The 17,166-nt window shown below is 38.0% G+C and overlaps 2 protein-coding genes across 2 annotated transcripts in view; both read right to left on the bottom strand.

The window, feature by feature from the left end:
* The window catches only part of LOC124285125 (mothers against decapentaplegic homolog 4-like), a 69,082-nt gene that overhangs the window by 33,015 nt on the left and 18,901 nt on the right, over nucleotides 1-17,166 (bottom strand). Inside the window, 3 exon segments of the mRNA XM_046721277.1 lie at nucleotides 1,040-1,183; nucleotides 4,683-4,754; nucleotides 5,679-5,853. Of these exon segments, the coding sequence (XP_046577233.1) occupies nucleotides 1,040-1,183; nucleotides 4,683-4,754; nucleotides 5,679-5,853 (391 nt within the window).
* On the bottom strand, nucleotides 12,148-14,845 carry LOC124285127 (putative nuclease HARBI1). The gene is made up of 4 exons (XM_046721279.1): nucleotides 14,419-14,845; nucleotides 13,840-13,952; nucleotides 13,301-13,412; nucleotides 12,148-13,135 (listed from the first exon to the last, which is right to left on the bottom strand). The coding sequence occupies exons 1-4, from the start codon at nucleotides 14,843-14,845 to the stop codon at nucleotides 12,747-12,749; spliced, it is 1,041 nt and encodes a 346-aa protein (XP_046577235.1). The 3' UTR covers nucleotides 12,148-12,746.

Genomic DNA, 17,166 nt, shown 5'->3' with positions numbered 1-17,166 from the left:
GGAGCAAATATTTAAACACCATACGATGGTAGTCTAGGTCCAGACAATCCAGTGATTGCTGTCATGACCATCGCAGTCTGGATACGTGGACATGCATCAACCAAGTCTCCATGACATATCAGGTCGCCTGTTACGACAAGCATGGTATCTACTTGGTCACACCACTGGTTTAACAACTAAAATAGATCTTCCATTGCTTTGAGAGCAGGGTGTGTTTTGCAATTGTTTGTTATCTCAATGAAGAAGAAAACATACAGCGATGAAGGTAATTTTTACCGTCGGCTGAGTTTGAACTGCTGACACAATGATCATTATCACGAGAACAATGCATCCTCACACACGCAAGGGAGGTAACTCTGTACTGCAAGCTCTAATTGATCAACTGTCAACATATGTCCCTCCCATCACTGAATATTGCCATGGTAACTGTCGTATCTTACAATCTGTCCTAATGGCTTCAAACTCAATGCCAACATCTTTGCTGTTACAAAACGGTCTCATAACGCTTTGTTCAATGATGCTAGGGGCAAATGTCAGGAATGTCTTAAAATCCTATTGGCTCCTGAATTCCCAAACAAAATATCAGACACACAACCGACAGTCAACGCTACCTCTCACAGTATGGGTGCCAGGTCTCAATCACCCAGGTGATGATTTGATCATAGAAACAGCTGTCTTTTGATGAACATAACCATCTACTGCAGGATACTTTATCACCAAACTCATCAAACTATATCATCTTTTCCACCACAAGCGAAGGGATTATTCACCCGACTGGTGGTCGTTCATTGTACAACTCAGGGGTCTACAACCTAAAGGGTTCTGGCAATAATTTTGACAAAATCTGTAAAGTATTTCACTCAATCTTTACTCAATCAAAATCCAAGTCAGCTCCCAAATATCAAATGACCCATTCACCCATTCTAAAAGAAAACTCTGTATCTACTATTCCTCTGTGAAGTCAATGTACTTCCTGAACATAAGTCATTCTGTGCACAAACCCCTCCCCAACCCATGCCAGACAAGACAATTGGTCTACCAGAGAAACACTCGCCAACTATGAGCCTATTGAAGCCTTCAGAGGGTGGATGTTGGACTGTCTGGTTGCCGTCAGATGAGGTCGACGCTCGGTCCATCTGGATCTCTCCTCCGTATTCATCCTTCACAAGTCGGCCAGGAGGACCTGAGAATAGTAACACGCTTCATTAACAACATTTATCTTCTAACAAACGCTTCCTCGGCAATATCACCTACCATTTACTGCCGTGTTTGAAGTGACCCCCATGAATAAGGTGACCCTGCTATAAAAATTCAAAATCAATGCTGATTTATATACCTGTCTATAATGTGACCTTCAAAGAATCACATCATCAGAGCGTACACCATCTCTAATTTGGTAATAAAAACTTGCTTGTATCTCCTTGTTTTTTAACCATTCTTGCCACTAACATAGTGCAACACCAAACATATGTTCTACTGCATTACATAGTCTTTTTCCTGCATAAATGTTTGTAAAATGTTTTCTGGAAACATCTAAAAAGTTTGGGCAAGGGGAGACAACACTGTATGCCACTGTGTACTCACACAGATCTTGAGGGCAAAGGGAGACAACACTGCATGACAACAACGTGTACTCACACAGATCCAAGTATTGGGCAAGGGGAGACAACACTGTATGACAATGTGTACTCACACAGATCTTGAGGGCAAAGGGAGACAACACTGCATGACAAGTATTCGCCACTGTGTACTCACACACACAGATCAACACTGCATGACAAGTACACAAGGGAGCAAGGGGAGACAACACTGTATGACAACATGTACTCACACAGATCCAAGTACTGGGTAAGGGGAGACAACAATGTATGACAACAACGGCTACTTACACAGATCTAAGTACTGGGTAAGGGGAGACAACACTGTATGACAACAACGTGTACTCACACAGATCCAAGTACTGAGCAAGGGGAGACAACACTGTATGACAACAAAATGTACTCACACAGATCCAAGTACTGGGTAAGGGGAGACAACAATGTATGACAACAACGTGTACTCACACAGATCCAAGTACTGAGCAAGGGGAGACAACACTGTATGACAATGTGTACTCACACAGATCCAAGTACTGGGCAAGGGGAGACAACAATGTAAGACAACGTGTATGCACACAGATCCAAGTACTGGGCAAGGGGAGACAACACTGTATGACAATGTGTACTCACACAGATCCAAGTACTGGGCAAGGGGAGACAACACTGTATGACAACGCGTGTATGACATGATGTGTACTCACACAGATCCAAGTACTGGGCAAGGGGAGACAACACTGTATGACAACATGTACTCACACAGATCAAAGTACTGGGCAAAGGGAGACAACACTGTATGACAATGTACTCACACAGATCCAAGTACTGGGCAAAGGGAGACAACACTGTATGACAATGTGTACTCACACAGATCCAAGTACTGGGCAAAGGGAGACAACACTGTATGACAACGTGTATGCACACAGATCAAAGTACTGGGCAAGGGGAGACAACACTGTATGACAACAACATGTACTCACACAGATCCAAGTACTGGGTAAGGGGAGACAACAATGTAGGACAACAACGTGTACTCACACAGATCCAAGTGAGCAAGGGAGACAACAATGTATGACAACGTACTCCACACAGATCCAAGTACTGAGGGAGACAACACTGTATGACAACGTGTACTCACACAGATCCAAGTACTGGGCAAGGGAGACAACACTGTATGACAACGTGTACTCACACAGATCCAAGTACTGGGCAAAGGGAGACAACACTGTATGACAACGGGTACTCACACAGATCCAAGTACTGGGCAAGGGAGACAACACTGTATGACAACGCAGTGACACACAGCAAAGAGTACTGGGCCAGGGTATGCACACGTACTCACACATGACAACAAGCGTGTACTGGCAAAGGAGACAACACTGTATAACCAAGTACAGGGCCAAGGATGACAATTTTGTATGACAACGTGTACTCACACAGATCAAAGTTGAGGGCAAAGGGAGACAACATTGTATGACAACAATGAGTATAGTCCGTTTGGCTCAAAAGCGGACCGATGAATTGCAATCTAACTCAATGAAACGCTGATCATAATCAAAACATCATACCCACACTGTGAGTTTTTTTCAGAATTTTTGTCCTAAAAATAAACAAGAAGACAAAGTCATCAATATCCCCCGCAATGGCAAAATACTCTTCATGATTATGTCTACGAGTTATGATTATGTCAAATATTTAGGTGTGTATATAGAAAAGTGGAAGGAGAGTATTGAAAGGTTTTTAAAGTTCTGCTCCAGAAAGCAGCACTATCACCAATTTCAGTCAAACTTGTTGCCATGGACATGCCAAAAATATTTTATTCAGAATTCCCAAACTACCAAAAGGCACCAGTACACCACCAGACTAATCTATGTGCCAAGTTTGGTGAAGAAATATTGAACGGTTTTAGAGTTCTGCTCCGGAAAAGAGCACTACTACAATTTCAGGCTAAGTCAAACTTGTTGCCATGGAAATGACAAAAATATTTTATTCAGAATTCCCAAACTACCAAAAGGCACCAGTACACCACCAGATCTATCTATGTGCCAAGTTTGGTGAAGAAATAGTGAACAGTTTTAGAGTTCTGCTCCGGAAAAGAGCACTACCACAATTTCAGGCTAAGTCAAACTTGTTGCCATGGAAACGTCAAAAATATTTTATTCAGAATTCCAAAACAACCAAAAGGCACCAGTACACCACCAGATCTATCCATGGACCAAGTTTGGTGAAGAAATAGTGAACAGTTTTAGAGTTCTGCTCCGGAAAAGAGCACTACCACAATTTCAGGCTAAGTCAAACTTGTTGCCATGGAAACGTCAAAAATATTTTATTCAGAATTCCAAAACTACCAAAAGGCACCAGTACACCACCAGATCCATGTATGTGCCAAGTTTGGTGAAACAAATATTGAATGGTTTTATAGTTCTGCTCCGGAAAGACAAATGTGCACGGGCGGACGGACGGACGCACGGACGGAGTCCATTTTAATACCCCCGCATTAAAATATTGACACAGTTCACTGTTTGTTACGAGGGAGGAGTGCAGAGAAATAAATAACTTTGTCTGTGAACGTGCTTCTCGAACACCTGGCTGTCCCTTTCTCTGAAGCACGTTCACAGACAAAGTTATTTATTCATTAACCTGTGCTGTGCCGTCTCCATCCGTTCTCGAACACCTGGCTGTCCCTTTCTCTGCACTCCTCCCTTGTAACAAATAGTGAACTGTGTCAATATTTTAATGATAGATTGTTAAACAACTTTTTTATTTTTAGGACAAAAATTCTGCAAAAAATTCACAGAGTGGGTATGATGTTTTGATTATGATCAGCATTTCATTGAGTATTTTATGTTTATTAGTTTTCGAGTTAGATTGCAATTCATCGGTCCGCTTTCGAGCCAAACGGACTATACTCACACTGATCAAAGTTGAGAGCAAAGGGAGACAACCCTGTATGACAACAAGATGTACTCACACAGATCTAAGTTGAGGGCAAAGGGAGACAACACTGTATGACAACAACGTGTAACCACACAGCACCGAGTACTGGGCAAAGGGAGACAACACTGTATGTCAACAACGTGTACTCACGCAGCACTAAGGCGGAGTACTGGTCCTTGGCTGAGTACTCACCTGCATGCTGTAGGGTAAGTCCTGACAGATCTGAAACAACAAGGGAGGTAATCCCTCAGTTGGATTCCAATACCAAATAGACTAAGTATTCGCTAAAACATTCAAAATCATTATCACCTCCTCCAATATGAGTGAGTGAGTGAGTTTAGTTTTACACCGCTTTTAGCAATATTCCAGCAATAACACGGCGGGGGACTTCAGCAATGGGCTTCACACATTGTGCATATCAGGGGAATCGAACCCGGATCTTCGGCGTGATGAGCGAACACCTTAACCTCTAGGCTACCCAACCACCCCCTACTAATATGAAAAGATTATGATGCAATAATAATCAGCCATCCACCAGGAAAGGAAACACTGCATGAAACATGTGTTGGAGGATCAAGTCCGAAAACAGTCTATTAGTTTGGTACGGCCTCGAACAAGCTTCACAAGCGAAACTAATCAACCGATTTGAGACTTTCTCCAACTTAATAACAAAGTCAACATTGTGTACATCTGGTATAGAGTTCCATTGGATCGAGTCAACTGTTATTGTAGAATATCCTATTACCCATGTCTCTCAAAACTCTCTGGGTGAACCTACTTCTATACAGTATACTGGACTTTCTTATGACTGAATTGAACAATGAAAAATATGCTGTTATTCAACTAATCATATACATGACAAAACAACACTAAACAACAAAATGTTTCCAAAACTCTTGCTTTTTGATTTACACAAAGAAATGTTACACTAAAATTTTCATGATTCCCAAATATTGAAAATGACTCCCAAAAATACACACTGTGAGTCACCATGACTCCCATTTTTCAAAGTTTGTGTAAAACCCTGGTTTTCTAAATTATTTCCTACCGTATCGTGCATAGTTTTTATCCGCACATACGCCGATACGGCCCTTATCTGAAGCCCTGCTTCATTACATAACAATCACTACCCAATGCAATAGTTACCTATTCCTGGAGCGACAACCCTCTCATAGTGATACGGGTTGACGCACACACTGTCCTGCTTCAGGTCGAAGGCGTACTGACAGAACTTGACATGCTTCAGCTCATTCTTGTGGAGGTCCGGCCAACGCCAAATGCGGGCTTAGATCACATGTGGGAAGCCCTTCCTCCCAGCCACCTGAGATGGAGAGATAGGTTTATGTTGTTGTCTTGATCCAGCTACAGCATGCTTTTGTGGCAACACACATATTTAGAGGTGTGACGATAGAGAAAATTCACGATACGATACGTATCGCGATATCTTGGAACGATTTGATTCGATGCATATCACGATATGCTATATTTAGTTATTTTCTTTCAAAAAGTATATTTTGATAGCAAATAACAGTGTAAATTTTGACATACCCGTCAATTTCTGGTGAAAATAAACAATTATAAGGTCAACGATACATATCACGATACGAAAAAGAGTATCGATATATTTATCGTCAGATAAAGTATCACGATTATCGATACTATGATATATCGTCACAGCTCTACACATATTTATATTCAAAACAATTGCAACCTTTGAAGATCCAGGTTAGATTTTGTCTTCAGCAACACGTGCTTGAATGAGAGAGGGAGTTGTGTTTTACGAATCTTTTAGCAATATAGAGAAATTTCACGATACGATACGTATCGCGATATCTTGGAACGATTCGATTCGATGCATCCAGGTTAGATCTTGTCTTCAGCAACACGTGCTTGAATGAGAGAGGGAGTTGTGTTTTACGACTCTTTTAGCAATATTCCAGCAATATCACAGCAGGGGACACCAGAAATGGGCTTCGCACATTGTACCCATGTGGGGAATCGAACCCGGGTCTTCGGCGTGACAAGCGAACTCATTAACCACTAGGGCTACCCCATCGCCCCGACCCATGCTTGAAGCAAGAGACGACTAATGTAATCAAGTGGTCAGACTTGCTGACTTGGTTGACACAGGTCACCGTGATACCTGGGCCGGGGTCATGAAAAATCTTAAGTCTAAAATTTGCTTAGCACAAAAATCTTAAGTCTAAAAATATTTGCTTAGCTAAGATTTTAGATAAGACTGGATCATGAAACTGTCTCAGCAAAATCTTAGCTAAGACTAAGACTAAGACAGTTGCCATGGCAAGTTTAGAATGATGTAATCATGTCCGGTCACTCTTCATTAACTGAGGAAAATAGTTTAGTAGGAGGCACCTGCTGAAATGTTCCAAACAAGTCAAGTGACGTTGTCATCCCTGCCGCGGTGAATTTTAGTGGCTTTACGGTACGAAGGGAACTCAACAGTCACCGGAAGTTACGTAATGGTTTGTTTGTCAACACAAACACGTGCTGGGCTATCGTCTGCTAGAGTCACAGAGCTGTCAGTATGGCGGAGTATCAGCCTGGCTTAAATACCGAAGAGAAGAAAGAAGATGCAACTGGACCCGTCAAGAGGAGACAATCCTTATCGAAGAGGTGAACAAGAGGGAGAGTCTCCTCTTCGGAAAGCTCGACGGGTCCATTCGGACAAACAAGAAAAAAATAAGTGCCTGGGAAGAAGTTTCGGCGATTGTGAACTCGTAAGTTGAGATTAATTTGCTTGTATATAGAGATATAGATTCGATCACAAATATAATATGCAATATTTCAACCTAACTGAAATAAAATACTTCTGCTGATAAATTGTATTCATCAGACAACTGATTTATGAAATGTACAGCGTATCTAGTTGGGCGAATTGTTCTAATGTAATAATCAAAATAGACTGAGCTGAATGAGCACTTGTGGATTTATTCGTTTGGCGGACAAACTAATCCAATACTTGCCACCTTCATGCACTCTCACTTTATAAATGTAAAAACAAATTCTAACATGGCAATAAGTTTTAAAAGGCGTGAATGTCATCGAAAAGCTGCTATATCATCGGAAACTCTTCTTACTTCTTTCTAAGTAGCCGTAATCTATTTTCTGATTGGTTCATAATTTTGTGTTGACCAATCACAAGGCTGGTTACATTACATGTCGGTCTAGTTTTTATTTTGATTTCGCGTTGTCGTGTATCGGCTGCTATTACGCTTCAGTCCCGATAAGTTGTCAGTGAGAGCGACAACCACACATATATATACTTGAAATGTTCACATACAAATAGTATTTGTAAATCTGGATTGGTTTTACAGAAAAAGGGAAGTATCTAAGTTTCTATTTTGCATTTTTGATCCCGTGTTAAACTCGTGTTACTGTTAGTACTGTTACATGTTTTCGTGGTTCACAAGTTTTCTTGATCATTTCTCATTAACTATCTTAGCAATCTCCATAACTACAGGTAGATTTTGAGTTGCAAATTCATTTTGAATACTATGATCTTGATTTTGTTTAGAAACGGCAACTCAGAAATCAGATCAGTCACTGAAATGAAAAAGAAATACCAGAACATCAAACAGAAAGGTAAGTCACAATTTGGAATATCTAAATATTCTACAATAACATAGTCAGTACAGGAAAATAACAATTTAGGCACTATGCCCTTATTTCTGAACCATAATAACATTGTTGAATCTGGGCCGCGTAATTGGGTAATTTACACAGATTCCATTTACTGAAACCCAGTATATGCACATAATTGTTATCTTATATCTACAGTTTTATGATTTTGGAGTGTAATTAGTCTCATTATCATCAGGAAATATTTATCAAAGGTCCAAAATAAATGATAAAACTTAGATAGTAAATATTCTTTATTTATTACTAGCCCGTGGAAAATACTGTTGTTGAATGAATTAATGTTTACAATATGATAAGTAATTACAGTAAGAATTCACCAAGATAATGGTTATATGACCCATGGTGCAATGATCATTTAATCTGGAAATTTGAGGAATTAAAAAATACAAGTTCCCTCAATATCTTATATTGTAATTGTCAACATGAAGAGTTATGAATAGAAAGTAATAGTATTTGTTGCAATTATAATATTAAAATGAATGTTACAATGATTACAGCCAAAGCTAAGAGGAGCCATGCCATGCGGCCCCTTAACTGGAGGTGGACCCGTCCAGAGTCTCCTACAACCCCTGAGCAGCTTGTGCTACAGAACCTGGAGGGCAGGCCCAGTCTCTGTGGCATATCCGGCGGCATTGACTCAGACAGTAAGTGACAACACAGTTGCACAACAAACAAGAAGGAGGTGAAGTACCAAATCTATCATCTTTACAATAACACAGATAGGTTTTCGGATAGAAATACACATTTTTATTCTGTAAAAGCCACTGATCCATCTTGTCAATCAGTTTTTATTTTCTTTGTAGTGGAAGCCATAGGTCCAGGCTACATTTCAGTATTTCAGAGCTGTACATATGTGCATATATAGTTCAAAATGCAATAAGTTATTTACAAAGTGTACAAAAGGAAATATGATATTATTGACATATGAGTGAATCTCTAAGTTTCATTGCTTTGTGTTTATAAATAGCAAGTTTTTACAATTCTGGATTGCAAATTGACATGAGCATATTAAACTTACGAATAGTCAGATTTGAATAGAATTTATGTGGTAAATACAAACATCTCAGATTTTGATAACATATACATACAAAAAAAATGAAATTAATTTTGAATAAAGTTATCTTTACATACAAAACATAATCTATATTTGATCCGGGCTTGGTTAATATATCTACAGGTTTCAATTTGGAGATGGTGTGAAGAACATCTGACTTTATCAAGGGCCGATCGGAATCTTGAAATTGATAATTCTTTATGTAAAATTCAACATTAAATGAGATTTTAAAACAAAAATAAAGTGATAATTTAGGAATATTTACAAGCGATGTGTGACATTCTTGTTCATAACTTGCTCTTAGTCTAAATCGCAGTCAGGGTTTTTGAAAAAGAGTAAGAGTACTAAGTCAGTTAGGTAGATTTAAATGTGTTGATAACCCCAATGCATTGTTATGTACTAAATGTTTCCCGAGCTATAATGAAGTCAAATTTCACTTTTTGTTTATTTGTCCCAAGCCGACAACTGTTTTTACCTGAATATTATAATAATCCATTTGCTTAAAAAATGTTATCAACTGCTACAATGCAGTAATTAGAGATGCTATATCACAGCATAGATATGTCTATAATTTCTAAATTACCCATTATTTCCCAGCAGATGCTTACATGTACATAAACATGCGTGAATCTGAACATAAAATTGTTAATATTGTATATGAACTACAACTAGGGCAGGTTTGACTGCAACTGGTAGCGATGCAAGGCATAAGTCATTTTACATTACCCATTATTTCCCAGCAGATGTTTACATGTACATAAGTATGCCTTGATACATAAAATTGTTCATATATATATACTAGTACAACTACAACTAGTGCAGGTTTGACTGCAACTATTTTTACAATACCCATTATATATATTGATATGTGACATGCCTAATGAACAACTGATTTAATTACCTATCTCTACATGTAATTGCATACTAACAATAAACAACAAATGTTTTGTGTTTTTTCAGTTCCCATGACTTCTGAGAGTTGTGACACAGAGGCGGCGGCAGAGGAACCAGAATCCACGCAGATGTTTTCATCAATTGATACCTCATTTGTAGATTTTTCTTTTATTGATACCAGTATTGTTAACCTACCAAAATCAAAACCTAGGACTGAAGAATTGATTTTGAAAGAAGAACTACAAAGGGTAAAGGAAAATAGAGTTCTCATTCAGGAACAGACTAAATTGGCAAAGTTACAGCAGCAGTTGGTTTTGCTACAAATTGAAAATGCCCAAAAATCTTCTTTTTGAGCTGCTGTTGTAACTTGACCAATGTTGTATTGGATGGGAACTCTTTTTTTTAAACGTATTCTATGTGTACCTAAAAGAATGTTATTATCATCATACATTTTAACAAAGAAATATTATACATGTGTAACATTGGTAAATCCATTCTCAAAGCCTAAGATATTCCTAAATTTAGCTTCAATTGTTAAAGTCATTTTGATGATGGAATTTGACTCTATCTGTTTAAAAGTTACTTAAATTATTCTGGAATGTCACAGAAATGGGATATATTTAATGCACACTTGTTAAACAATAAAAAATACAAATGTAAATAGCATTGTCATAGTCTTTGCTAAATAATCATAATTGTCACTGAGTGAAAGTATCAGTCTTGGCTATATGGTAAGTTTATGTCATTACCGTATCAACTTTGGATAATCTTTGATATACCTTCTACCACTATTTGACTTTTGTGACACTTATCATAATGTGAGTGTTTTTCTGTCTATATTTGGAAAGTACTATGAGAGCATGACATAATTGCACTACTGTACCAATGCAGTTTCTTACTCATGGCAATATAACATGGTGTCGGATCTCTTAAGGCCTGAAAAGGCACAGTTTTCTGTATATCACTGATGTCATAAACATAAAGTACTTTTCCTACTACTACTATTGTTATTAGTATCAATATTAATACTATCATCAAATACAACAACGCAGCCTTGTCCATGAACTTGTTTCCATTATTAAGTAGATACTATGTCCATGAATATATCCATTCTACATGAACTGTAATTATCTACTGTTGACAACCTGGGGGTTGTTATTTCTTATGTGCGTTTGCTCCTCTTCAGTAATAGTATTGAAGGGTTACAAGATGGTTTGGATATGATGTATATTTAGTGTTCAAAATGGGGATTGACTATTAATACTGAAAACTCTAAGATTGTTATTTTTCAAGCAAAGGAGGTAGGCAGGCAAAGTCAGAAACTTAGACATTAATGGTTCAAATCTTGAGGTTGTCAGAAATTTTAAAAGTCTTGGTTTAATAGTTTCAATGCATGGAAGTTATTCCTGGCTCAGAAAACTTTGTCGGAACAAGGTCAAAAGGCAGTTGGTTCTTTATATAAAAAATTTCATATCAATGCATATGTTACTCCTGATGTACAATATCAGTTATTTCAATCAGTTGTTTGCCCCATTCTTTCTGCTGTGAGGTTTGGCGTTTTATGGGAGCCGATGCCATTGAAAGGGTACATTTAAAATTTATGAATCATATTCTATATGTGAAAATGTCAACTCCGTCATCATTTCTATATGGAGAACTGGGTACATATCCTCTGAAAGTTTTAAGGCTTGTACGTATTATCAAATATTGGATTAAGATTTTGAGAAGTAACCCAAATAGATATATTGTTCTGATATATAATTCATTATTGGATAGTTTGAATGTAAATCCTAATACTGAAAATGGGGCAAGTTTGTTGAGAGATGCCCTTTTTTAGGTTCGGTTTTGGGTTGCTCAGTTTGTTCCCAATACACAGAGGGTTAGAGATACATATTCCCAAATGTGGAAACATCAGTTGTCAACTTTAAGTGAAACCAGATTGTATCTTTATATTAGGAAACTCTTTGTTTCGAGAAATATTTATCTAATATTGATGTTAAAAAAATACAGAACTGCCATGACATGTTTTCGTCTCAGTTCCCATATGTTTATGATTGAGAAAGGTAGATGGAGTATACCTAAAATACCATTTATTGATAGGAAATGTGCCTTTTGTCCACATGGCATTGAAGACAAGTATCATGTATTACTTATTTGTCCTAAGTATCAGGAAATATGTCAGCGTTATTTATCCTCTAGTCTCCTCTGAAATGCAAATATGTTTAACTTTGTCAGAATGCTGAAAAGTGGAAATGAAGTTACGTTTAACGTTGACAAATGTATTTATTATGTAATGTATGAAAGAAATAAGCATGAATACTTATAAGTGTATACTATATCTACCCTTGCTCTTGGACAGTATCATAATCATTGCATAATAATAACAATTTATACTGTGTGTATAATCCTGACATGTACTGAAGATCACTATATTGTCAATGACATGTATTATTTTAGTTTTTGACCTAATAAAATCTTGTCTTGTAACCCTGGTGTGATGTCATTTTGTCATTATTACATGTCTCAAAAGTGTATTTTTTAACATTTCATGAACAATTGCAACTGAATTACACTTTTATTGGCAGCTAAGCAGCTAACAGGGATACTCAAGCAAAGTAAGTTTGCGCAATTACATCTCGGATGCCAAATCCATCATTGACATGGAAGTCCACAAACTGATTGTCAGGGCCTTGCAGTGTCAACTCTTCCACATCACTGATAACTATATCAGACTGTAATATACCAATGTTGTGTAAGATAACACAAGCCACAATGTACTTGCAAGCCCTTGGTGGATTTGTTCTAAGACCTACAGAGAGACAAGGAAATCGTCTTTTCAATATTCCAAAGGTCTGTTCAACCAGTACCCGTGTCCTACTCAAAGCTGAGTTAAATTTTTCTTTGTGCCGAATATTATTAGTGTTGTTGTATGGCGTCAATAAGTATCTCCGGCATGGGTAGCCTGAATCCCCGAGAAGAATGCCATCGTGTAGTCCTGGAAAAGAATCATTTCATGATGTCAGTGAATTGAAATAGAGGAAAAAGTGTCCTGTATCCAAAATAATTCATAATTTCATGTGATTGATATGAAAATTTCAAATTTGTCAAATTTCATGCTTGTTATAAAGAGAATTTCATGTACATAGTACAAATACTTTACCATTTTCAAAGTTTTCTGACAATTTGCTTTCCCTGAAGATCCTCGAGTCATGGCATGAGCCAGGCCAGTTAGCCACGCAGTTAGTGATGAGGAAATTGGGGTCGCATACCATCTGAAATCATTAAAAGGACATTGAAACTTTTCTGTTCAAGTTAACTAATTAAAATATATTTCTACATAATTTTGACTAAATTTTTCGATAATGGTAAAGTTGTCATTGCGGTTTGCGTAAAATATAAGGTGTAACAGAATCATTTTTAAAAAAATCGTCACCTATGAACACATTCAAGTAATTTGTTTTGTTTTATTATTATTACAATTTATGGAATTGTTTTGGGGAAGGGTAGTAAGTCTGATGTTCAATACTCTACAAATTGCAATACTTCATTGTTTATGTGATTATGAATAAAATTGAGAATATTTTACATGAATATTTTGTAGTCTAATAATGTTTCTCCTTTAATAAAAATGTTTTTAAAATTAAAAAGATGGATGGTACATTGCATATAGGTCAGACAATCAACATTGCTCTGGGTTACCTGAACATTCAAGGAATGATAACCCTTTCTGTTTACAAAATCAGGCTCATTTTCAACAGGTGCGATAATCCGAATCTGGGTGCCGTCGATGCAACCTGCAACCTTTGGGAAACCTAAAATTGAAAGAAAAATCATAAAGATAATTTTACCTTTTAACATTGTTTGCCTGTTATATTATCATTTTTTTAACTTATTTACGGTATTTGTTCACACAGCTTTCAACAGCCTGAACAGGTGGCATTAGTATCGGCAATTATAGACTATGGACAGTTCGCACTCAGAAAGACTTGTCCCTGTCCCGAACGATAATCTTCATTGCGAAATGGTTTACATGTAACACATGCAAGATTTTAGTAATACTTAAAATGCACACATTAAAATATATTTTTAGAAATATTTTATAGTGCGATTTTGAATGGTTACGAATGCGTTGTCAATCAAGGGGACGTCACTCTAGTCGAGCCGGGCATTTCAACAGTGTCATGGCGTCTGTTTTTGAAGTGAGAATTATTGTTCGATATTATAGAGTAATTGTAAATCTATATTTATGAATCATTGTGCTAAAGAATAATTAATTACCTGCGATTGCGTGAAACTTCCTTTTCACGTCTAGTAGACGCTGGCCACTTGGGAATTTGATAAAGGTGGCGGCGTGACGACAAATGGCATCGGCCACTCCCCGAACACACCTACCCGCCGTCGACTTGCTGATGTGTAAGGCTTCACCAACAAGCACATGAAATGCCCCTGTTGCTACGAACTGCAAAAAGGTTAGCACCTGCAGCACAGGTGGAAGGCTTAAAGATCTCCTCGTCTCGTGAGCAATTTGTCCACTAATGAGGTTTACCAAAAAAAATATTGTTGATCGCCTAAAACGATACCGATGGAAAAGTTCCTCGTCCCCATAACATTCGAGAGGGTTGAATCTATCCCTAAATTTTCTTGGGATTCGCTCTTTCCTTTCCTTCTGTCTAACAAGTCGCAAAACGCGTATCACCTCCGCCATGTTTGCTAGGAATAAAATTGACTTAAGACTGGTAGGTAGCAGTCTCAGGATTTAAGACAAAAAACGATCTTAGTCTTAACTTTTAAGACTAAAAAATGTACGTGATCTCCGATTTAAGACAGTTTTTTGGACTTAAGACCAAAATGACATATTTAAGCAATTTTAGACTTAAGTCACTTTCATGACCCGGGGCCCAAAGTGAAATGAAACGGTGTTTACCGTTGTACTTAAGAACATTTCACTCATATGACAACGTGTATGTGTGTGTATGTGTGTTTGTTTGTACTAGCCCAGGCTTTAGCTGGTTTTATAGTGCTACCTCACTGAGATACCATGCCGCAGTGAAGCATGAATACACCACTCAGACACAATATACTGACTCCGAGCCAACTTGTTGTACCTATTCATGCCGAATGCCAGGCAGGGAACAACAAGTACAATATTTCTTTCGGTATGACTCGGCCAGGGATCAAACCCCGGCCTTCCTCTCGGTGGATGCTCTAATCACTACACCACGGAGGCTGCCGATATGGAACAAACAGCTTGCATGGTAGATACCAAATATGCAACTTGCAAATTACATTTTCAATATTCTACAAGAAGTGAAGTATAAATGCTGAAATAATCACATTTAGTACTTACACATACACACCTGGTTACATTAATGGATTTTATATACACTGTACATAAATTGGATACAACTCAGCTTGAAAACAGCATAAGAATCTATACTGAAATATTGCATCATAACATAATAAGGAGGGTGTTGTCCATAAAGTTAGCATCATGCCTTTCTTATAACTCATGTATTTACATATATTACAGACATACGGCTTAGCTGTGTAGTCCACAGGGTGTGAGTGATTTAGGTATGCCTAATGCTATCTGATCAGTATTCAGTGTTTGTAATGACATGTGGTGAGGTGAGGTGAAATTGGGTTTAACGTCAGTAGCTTGAGAATATTTTGCTCATATGACGACGTGCATGCATGTGTATGTGCGGCTGCTTGTACTAGCCCAGACTGAAGCTGGTTTTATAGTGCTAGCCCACTGAGATACCATGCCGCAGTGAAGCATGAATACCCCACTCAGACACATTATACTGACTCTGAGCCGACCAGTCCTTGTTGTACCCATTAATGCTGAGAGCCAGACAGGGACCAACAAGTACCATATTTTAACGTCTTTTGGTATGACGCGGTCGGGGATTGAACCCGCGACCTTCCGCTCTCTGGGCGGACGCTCTAACCACTACACCACGGAGGCGGTCTTCTTATTTGGCCTTACAAAGGCAAGTATTATTTTGTGTAGCTTGCTGATTAATCAGAACATATCGTTGGCAAGTTGTTTACGTTTCAGTGCAGGTAACATTTCACACAACAAGCCCATGGTAGCAAAAGGTATTGATATAGATTTCCCATATTAAATCACAATTTTGCGAAGTGTAAAATGAAAATAAGTCTGTCTTCATGCTCATAAATAGGGTACATAGACGACACACAATGCATGCAATTGTTTTAACATGTCACGGAAGGTCAGAAATCACTAATCTTCTCTGGTCAAGCGACATTTCGAAAAAATGGTTGTAATGGTTGTCAAGTTCAAAAGAAGCAAAGACTGTCTGTGTGTACATTTACACTTTGATTGACACCACAATACAAAGGCGTGGATGACAAGTGAGCTATTTTGTGATTGGTTAATGTACTTTGACAGACAGATGCGGTCACGTGGACTTAAGTGATTTTGCTTCTCAACAACGCTGCAAGTCACAAATGTGCTTCGCTAACTTTGCGAAATGTGACCAAATACCACGTCTCATATTCAACCGATGGATGCAGGAATAATTCGACATTCAAGGCATACTACAATAGATCGGCTTATTAGACATTACCTCACCTGTGCTGAGGAAGGACGCGATCAGACACGCCGGATCAACATCGCGGATGTCTCTCAGTAAAATTATTCATGTGATGAACGTGGGAAGGTTAAACTAACACAAACAACAATGAAAGACTTTTATGACTATAGATTATTGTACAGCGTGCTATTCATTTGTTTTATAAGCTTTACATTAAATGCTTATTTGTTTTATCCAGATTCGTGTAGTTTTTGTAATAGTAAGGAAGCAACTCTTGCTTGAACTTGGGTCTTGATTCAGTAGTCCGATCGATTAGCAACCGGACCCAGTTTGCTGAAAAATCCAACCGGTCCGGATTAACGGTGGGCTTCGCTGTACGCTGATTTATAGAGATAATGGGGCTCTGTGTTACCATGGTATTGGAAACTTTTCTCCTCTAACCACAATGTTTGATAACATTGTT

The sequence above is a fragment of the Haliotis rubra genome, unplaced genomic scaffold (assembly GCF_003918875.1).
Source record: "Haliotis rubra isolate DU_JTF1 unplaced genomic scaffold, ASM391887v1 Scf353, whole genome shotgun sequence".
NCBI lineage: Eukaryota > Metazoa > Mollusca > Gastropoda > Lepetellida > Haliotidae > Haliotis > Haliotis rubra.
This window is presented reverse-complemented; position numbering and strand designations above follow the sequence as displayed.